Here is an 8,735-nt window from a genome sequence, read left to right as displayed (position 1 = left end):
TAGAAGAAAGTATTCTTGCATTGAGGGAGTACTTGAGTGGAGGCCCAATGTCCTTCTGCTACCTTAATACTAAACATATAAATATAGGCACATAGATCTATTTCCCCATCCTCATATATAAATATATTTGCATATGTACATGTCTTTATCTAGACCTCTATAAATACTGACTTTCTAATGACTGTTGTGGACAGTAAAGACAGAGGATTCTGGATCTAGATAAGATCTATATTAACCATTAACACGTGAGTGCCTAGGGAAAGCTTGATTGCTGGTTTTTTGAAGTAGAAAAAATGTTTTGAATAAATGTATGACAGTAGCAGAAGCCTCCCCAGTTTCTGAAATTAACTTCCATTAAAGACCAACTGTGTCATGTAATGCTGTTCTTTTACTGGCGGAAGGACTATCCTGAGGACTTAAATGGGCTATGTCACCATTTAAGATTAGATGATATCTATAGTTCTTTTCTTGTAGATTTTGTATTAATAAAGTGCCTGGGAGTTCTAAAGTGAATGACAACTTCTATATATAGTCAATAATTTCAATATTTTCTGTAGGAAGAAAAATTAAGGACACTTATGTGCAACCAAAGATGAGGTTTTGCCTTTAATTTACTTTCTCATGTATTCTGTCCAAAGTAAGCTTGTGAAGGCCTGAGTTACAATTTTCGTAGAATGAATCTTCTCTGGACATTGGTAAGTACAAAGAAAGAGGAAGACATTGTTTACTCCAGGATGTTTGTTATGGATGCAATCACCTCTAGTTGGACATTTTTCTCTTCTTACCCCATTAAGTCAAAATAAATAGCTACACAGTTTCAAATATTTTTAAATGCAGTGTAACTTAGAATATGTTGTATCAGGCTATGCATGCATTCTGCACATCTTGAGTTAAAGGTAATATTTTTGTTTTATATTCTTAAAAAAGGTGATTAACACACAAATTAACAATACTCTTAGTTATAACCATAATTAGATAAATACTAACATTTGGTGATGTGCCATTTTATATTTTTACTCTTTGTTTATTTTTCCCCACTTGAAAAGGTTTATTAAAAAAAAAACCATTTATACATGACTCTGTGATCAGGTGGATGACTACAGACAAGGTCTCTCCATCTTAGTCTTGTCAGTTCTTTCAAAAAAAGGTCCAATATAAAAGTGACTCTTCAGGAGGTCTGTTGGGCCAGTTTCATTCAAGTTAGAGAGGTCAAGTCGGAAATTTATGGTAAATATCTTTTAGGATTTCAAAGGGAAACTCTTGATTAATTTCTCCAAAATACACAGGGTGATCACTGTGCCTTACTATGAGAAAAAGCCCGGAAAGTTGCACTGACATTTTTTTTTAACTGTATGCACTCATTCATTGTAAGACTGCCTATGATAATCTCAATGGGAAACATTACCCTATCCACCCAGTAGCCCTGAAATAGAGGAAAGAACTAGGAGGCAAAGGGCATTTATAGAGATCTAAATACAGGTATATACAGATGTAAATATATTTATATATGACGAGGAGGATACAGATCTATGTACATATATTTATAGGTTTAGTATTAAGGAAACAGATGGACAGTGGGCCCCTACTCAAGTACTCCCTCAACACAACACTTTGTTCTAACAATTCGGCAGTCTGAGATGCTCACCTTCCTGGCATGAACGCTGAAGACAACGGGTGCACAAGCAAATGTGGTGAAGAAATCTGATGGGGCCCACTATCAAAAGATATATAGTCTGGGGTCCTTTAGGCTTGAAGAGAAACAAGCGGCCATCCAGCTGAGAAACAACAAAACCCACATGAAAGAAGCACACCAGCCTATCCTGACACGATCGCTGAATACAAAACGGTGCATAAGCAAATGTGGTGAAGAAAGCTGATGGTGCCTGGCTATCAAAAGATATAGAGTCTGGGGTACTTTAGGCTTGAAGATAAACAATCTGACTGAGAAACAACAAAGCCCACATAGAGGAAGCACACCAGCCTGGTGAGATAATGAGGCATCTATGGGATCAGGCATCAGGCCAAAAAAATCATAGCATTGTGGATGAGGGGGAGTAAAAAGTGGAGACCCAGGGCCCATCTGTGGGCAATTGGACATCCCCTTGCAGAAGGGTGGCAGGGAGGAGATGAGCCAGTCAGGGTGCAGTGTAGCAGTGATGAAACATACAATTTTCCTCTAGTTCTTAAATGCTTCCTCCCCTGCAATATCATTATCCCTATTCTGCCTTACAAATCTGGCTGGACCGGAGGATGTACAGTGGTACAGATAGGAACTGGAAACACAGGGAATCCAGGAGAGATGAATCCCTCAGGACCAGTGGTGAGAATGGTGATACCAGGAGGGTGGGGGAAGGTGAGGGAGAAAGAGGAAACAGATTACAAGGATCTACATATAACCTCCTCCCTAAGGGACAAACCGTGGAGAAGTGAGTGAAGAGAGATGTCGGACGGTGAAGATATGACAAAATAATAATGATTTATAAATTATCAAGGGTTCATGGGGGAGGAAGGAATGGGGAGGGAGGGGAAAATGAGGAGCCAATACCAAGGGCTCAAGTAGGAAGCAAATGTTTTGAGGATGATGAGGGAAACAAATGTACAAAAGTGTTTGACACAATGGATGTATGTGTGGATTGTGATAAGAGTTGTACGAGCCCCCAATACAATGATATAATTATTAAAATTGCAAAATAAATAAAAATGAATGAATGAATGAATAAATAAGACGATTTGAGTCCCTTAAGGGTGCTTGAACCATAGTGGCATAGTGGTTACAAGTTGGGCTGCAATCTGTAAGATCTAAGTTAGTAACCAACAGTCTCTTTTCAGAAGACAGGGCTTTATCCTCCTGTAAACAGTTACAGTCTTGGAAACATAGGAGCAATTTCACCCTGTTCTACAAGGTTATTAAGATTTGTCAGCGACATGATGACAGTGAGTTAAGGGTGTCAAAGCTGCCATTTGATAAAGGTATAAAGAAAATGATTTATCCTTCTTAGGATCCTCTATGTTTTCCTATTGCACCAACCAACTCCTAAATCACAGAACTGCTCTGTAAAGGGGAAAGAAAAAGATTTACATTGTGTGCAATTTGGGGGCTCTTGATCAAATCACACATACGTAATGCAATGGTGTAGAATATTGAACTGAAGTGTAATTACTTCATATGGCTGTCCTATCCATAGCCTTTGTAATTCTCATCCAGTCACTGTTTGGTAGTATGCCAATAAGAAATAGAGGACAGAGTGATTGATAAGTTTTGCCATTTCAGTGAGTGTAAAAGTGCCCCATGTCGGAAACCGGAACAGGCAATCCTGCAACCATCAAGAGAGAAGAGTCACCAGTAGGGCAGGTGAGAGATTCTTACCTAAACTGATGGAGATAACACAGGCATCAGAGTCCTCAGCACCAAAACCATGAGACAGAGCTAGGCCCGTGGAATGAAGCAGAAGCTAAGGGGTTGAGAGGCTGAGGACCAGGGCAGAGGGTGCAGTTCCTGGCATGGTTAAGAAGTGCTGCTGTGGACCCCCTCCCTGCAAAAACAGAAAACCAATAACAACAGAAAAAACCCAAGCAACAGTATCCACACTGCTTACCGATCCTGACTTGGATAAACCTATTTACTGCACACATAACCCATACTGTGCGGTCCCTGTGGACATTGCAACGGATTGTCAAACTTAGAAGAGATGGAGCGTGCCCTCGAAGGGAGGACTGGTGTCAGAACAGGCTAAGGAAGTTGGAGGGTGGAGGCAGGTCTGACCTTTGCTTGTGGCATTTGACCTTGGCCTGGTATGGAGTTGAATTCTCCTTTCCCTCTGTGTAGCCAGAGGAGGTCAGGTGTGGCTCCTGAGCCATTTTTTTCCCACATAGATAATATCTACAAGAACCTCCATCATTCTCAGACCTGGTCACAAATTTCACCAGAAAAAAACCACATAGACGCATAGTTTCAATGGTTTATTTTCTGATGACTAGGCATTACCAGACTCATCCATGGTTCGTCAACCAGGTCTTACATCTCTATTTTACAAATGCAGTCATAGGTAGCCTTCTTATATTACTGAATGTGGGTGTAGGAGGCAGAATTCATGTCAACTAATGTCAAGAGGCATGTTAGGTGTATGCACAGGTGAATTATGCCAGAACTTTTTGCATAAATTTGTCCCTTCTACCTGTTATATGTGTGTGCCATTATATACTTGGACTGCTATTAGCACAAATATGCTAATCAAATCAAATCATTGTTTAGAATGTTGTCGCTTTCCAATATGTAGTCTCAATGGCTAACATCAATTATAGAATTCAAGTATAAAATAACATCATTACTTGATTGTGAAAGGCACATTCCTAATGGCATTTTACTTAGCACAGGCATTTTTAGAACCATAATCAGCACTTTAAAAATATTTGTACGTAGAATGTTCTGTTCTGGGTGGAAAGAACATTGGAAACAAGGATATTCATGGAGAAATTAAAAGTCAAAAGTCCCTATGTGTGAAGTAAAAAAGAAATAACTGAAAGAGAGGCTTAGGAGGTAAATGGCCACCAAGGTTGAGGAGATCTATCGACACACAGGAGAACAGCTATGGTCTCAGACTCTTAAAGAGTTTTGAGATTGAACACATTCTCTCACTATCCCTTTAGTCAAACCGTCAGAGAGCAAGTTACAACATGACTGGGAGGAGGAAGGACTTCAGTATCTGACTGCAAAAAAACCGTGTCTGGCAGGCAGACAAGTGAGAGCTGTTGAATCTTTCCTAGAACTGTTTCTTCTCAAGGTAAGTTCTCAATCAATAACATGGTGTATATGAATTGAAGAGGGGCATTTCCAAGCCCCTTCGTGTTCTAACATTCTATTTCATTTTATTATCAGAGAAAAAAATATCCTGAAGTGTTCCTACAGAGGACTTGAGTAACTTGAGAGGAAAATCCAGCACATGTACAAGAGATTATTCCATGAGGCGAATGCAGAGCATGGTGAGCTACCGATTAGCTTGAAGAATAAGTTGATCCCGAATCTCTGCACGTAGATACAGTGCAGTATGGACCAGCTGGGTGAACATAACACCAGGTAAGCATGGGTTGTCAAGATTTAATGGAAATATTGAAGATAAACACCAGTAATGTTGCTAGCATGCTCTGCACTGTTGTGAAGGACTCTCATGACTACTGTTGTCCAGGCTGTCAAAGAACCTGTGTGTTGTAATACATTTGTACTTGTTGAACTACAACATTGAGATATATAATCTATACAGAAGTCATGGTCTCCTCCTTTTCAGAATTTAAAATCCAGGAAAGGACTTTGTAACTTAAGAAACTAGGTACACATTTGGTGATTTACAGTAAATTAAAAAGAGGGGGGTACAATCAAGTGTAATACTGAACCCTGATTTGATTTGTAGGGGACCAGTGAAGATATGCTCAAAGTTTCTGACTTGTGGTTGGGTTGGGCAGATGGATGCAGTCTTCCAGTTAAAGGAAGGGAGGAGACAAGGGGAAGGGAATTAATCCCTCCAGCTGTGTCCAGGCATGAGGGTCTTGAACTGATTACGGCCCTTGACATAAATCACTGCACTTCTCCATCCCATTCTGGCTACACAGATTTCTCCTTCCCTCTGCTCCCCCGGCCTGGGTGTTATTAGCTCTGGGGTGTTATAATGGCTTGGTAAATTTCTCCCAAATGTGGCCAGGTCTTTATATTATTTACAGGTAAGCTTTGCTTTAATTGTCCTAGGAGCCCTGGTGTTATACTGGTTACACATTGGGCTATTAACTGCAAAGTCAGCAGTTCAAAACCACCAGGGATTTTCAACTCCTATTAAAGAGTTAGTCTCAGAAACCCACAGGGGCAGCTCTGTCTTGTCCTATTGGGTGGAAATGAGTTGGCTTCAACTCAATGGCAGTGAGTTTGTTTGTTTTGTGTTTATTTCTTCTATTTTGAAGATGTCATTTTTGGGGGGCTGGGTCCCCTCACTGATAACAGAGACTTTGAGAGGATATAACCTGGGACTAGGGAGATGAGTAGGGGCTTGCTAGGCAGAGAGAGAGAGAGTGCTGTTTGTGGAGGGACAGGAAGCAGATTAGGAGGCAAAGACATTGATAATGCAGAAAGACCATATACATAGACTTCAACACAGGCATGAGACAGGTACCTTTTACAAAACATATAAGAGTTAGTATGACTGCAGCCTACAGAGCTCAGCCTTACAAGGTCAAAGAGTAGACCCGGTCAGGACTTTGATGCCTCCGAAGAAGAGGTACCTTTATGAATGACCATGAGCCGGCATTGAATCCACAGCAGTGAGTTTGGAGTTTAGTTATCTCTAGAAAACAAGGGATGCGATGTTCCCATTTTCCAACCCTGAGAGACAAAATGGACTCACTTTGAGAGCGCTACAGATACGGTATCTTTGGGCAAAGTAATTTCACTTTAAGAGGGGAAGTAGAGAATGTTAGAGGGGATAGCTTCTTGTGATGGCAGAGTTCTAGAACAGTGGCAGTGGGAGCAGTGTGAAGATACATGGACAGGAGATGAGCGCTCTCTCAGTGCTCCATATTTGGATGATTATCGGGAACTATGGATAGGTAAGGAATGGTAGACATAGTACTGACGTAGGTTAGACTTGGGAGAAGGGGAAGTGTTGAAGATTGTCAAGGGCAGGGATATCAAGTGGTTGAACCATCAGGCAGGGAACTAGGTATATCGCTTTAAAGGAAATGGATAAATAATATTTTGCTTTGTCATTTTAACTACTTCAGCATGTGCTACAAAGCCAGGTGAAATTATGAATGGCTTGGTAACATGGGAAAGCAGCGATCCAATGATCTTTCAAAATCTATTCGTTGGGGAGTCATACTATTAGTAATTCTCATGCAAACCCACAGTGCCTTGAGAATGAAACAGCTACCCCACAACAGTCACCAGCACATTTTATCTATTTTGTTGGAATACAGTTTCCCATACCCATGTAATTAATCAGAAAGTCAGTATACCATTCAATAATTTGATCAATTGTTTTTCCATGAGATGAGTACAAATTCAATAACTTTCGAGCAGTACTAGTGTAAGTCATAAGCGTAGTGTAACCCAATTATCTATCTGACTCCAAACAGCACAATCTCGTGATTCTTCTGCTTTTTTACCTTGATACTAATTTATGGGTTTCCTGTGCTAAGTTTTTGTAGTGTAATCAAATATAATCATGTTTCCCTAGGTGATTATAGCTATTCTTTAAATTCTAAGTATTTTGCTGTCGTGTGCTTTCATTTTTTTGTCACTAATGCTCTGATACTTCTGGGATTTGTTCTATACAGGGAGATATCAATTTGATATTTTGCTAAAATGTTGAAAATTGTCTTAAATGGTGTTCATATGATGATCAATATTTTCAGCCTTGTTTCCTGGTGTTTTCGTTGAATTTCTGGACTCTAGCTCAGCTACACATTTATTTTCATTCATTTGCTATCTCTTCTGCTACTTCCTTACCCTGTAATTATTGTAGCCTTATGCTATGCTGTTGGATAGCAATAGTTTCTGTTGTTCTCTGTGAAACTGTATTGATTTTTCTTACAGTTGAATCTAGAATAGGTCTGACAGACTCACAGGGAAAAAAATCTAGCTCAAATGTTACTGTTGATTATATTAAATGTATATTATTATTTTGAAAAAATTTGTCAGCCTTACAATATTGTTTTCTTGCCAGGGGTCATGTTTTCAAGCTGTCCTTTATGTCTATCAATAACATGCTTTAATTTATTTTAAGTCCCGTCCGTTTAATACCAATAAAAAAATCCAAAAATGAAAAACGCGGGGGCAAGGGAAGAGGCCCCTGGGCCAGGGACGCTGACAGCCATGCTTAAGGCACCAAGCCCAACCGCAGGGCCCCCTGGGTATTGCTGTTGCTGCGAGGTCGGCGGGGTGGGGGTGGGGGCAGTGATTATCTTGTGGGAGCCACTGTTCACATGGGTCAGGGAACCTCATTTCTTCTGGGGGGTGCTCAACTTCTGCATGCCCCGGATCTTGTCCAGCAGGCCAGAGATGAAGGCCTCAGTGGGTTTGTAACAGTCAACCAACAGCTCCTTGACCCTAGCTGCGCGGGTGTCCTCACTGTCCAGATCTAGCAGCTCATCTACATCAATCTCCAGCTGGGGATCTCCTTTTCCTGACAGTCATAGAGGAGTGGGATCTGCTCCAGGAGTCACTCCTTCAGGTTGAGTCGCTTCCTTAGCTCCTTGCAGTAGTACTTGACAGTGACCTTCCCTTGGCGCCTTACTAGGCCTTCATCATCCTTGCCACCTGGGCCCTCGCCTGCAGCCCCAGGAGGGTTCTGAAAGTAGATGCCAGACCCAGCCTGGGCCACCACTACCTGGGCTGCCAACACCGCACCCCCACCCTCTTCTCTGCTGTCCATCCCCCGCCCTCTTCTCAGCTGTCCATCCCCTAGGGAGGAAGCTATACATAGATTATTGTTATTGGTTCCCCCTTTCTACCCCACATTCCCTCCACCCTCCAGGCATCGCCACTCTTACCACTGGTCCTGAAGGAGTCATCTGTCCTGGATTCCCTGTTTCCAGTTGCTATACGTACCAATGTACATCCTCTGTTCTAGCCAGATTTGTAAGGTAGAATTGGGATCATGATAATGGGTGGGTGAGGGAGGAAGCATTTAAGAACTAGAGAAAAGTTATATGTTTCATCGTTGCTACTCTGCACCCTGATTGGCTCATCTCCT

General features: G+C 41.3%; 1 protein-coding gene across 1 annotated transcript in view; it reads left to right on the top strand.

Annotated features, from left to right (window-relative positions):
- LOC101646555 (RNA polymerase II elongation factor ELL2-like) overlaps nt 1–8,735 on the top strand; it is a 63,989-nt gene that overhangs the window by 45,222 nt on the left and 10,032 nt on the right. Inside the window, exons 3-4 of the mRNA XM_013008631.1 lie at nt 4,648–4,781; nt 5,034–5,074. Coding sequence (XP_012864085.1) covers nt 4,648–4,781; nt 5,034–5,074 — 175 coding nt within the window. The remainder of the gene's footprint in view (nt 1–4,647; nt 4,782–5,033; nt 5,075–8,735) is intronic.

The sequence above is a fragment of the Echinops telfairi genome, unplaced genomic scaffold (genome assembly GCF_000313985.2).
Source record: "Echinops telfairi isolate 266 unplaced genomic scaffold, ASM31398v2 ScPeMD7_48;HRSCAF=171, whole genome shotgun sequence".
Lineage (NCBI taxonomy): Eukaryota > Metazoa > Chordata > Mammalia > Afrosoricida > Tenrecidae > Echinops > Echinops telfairi.
The sequence above is the reverse complement of the archived record's forward strand: the minus strand, read 5'-3'. Positions and strand labels throughout refer to the sequence as shown.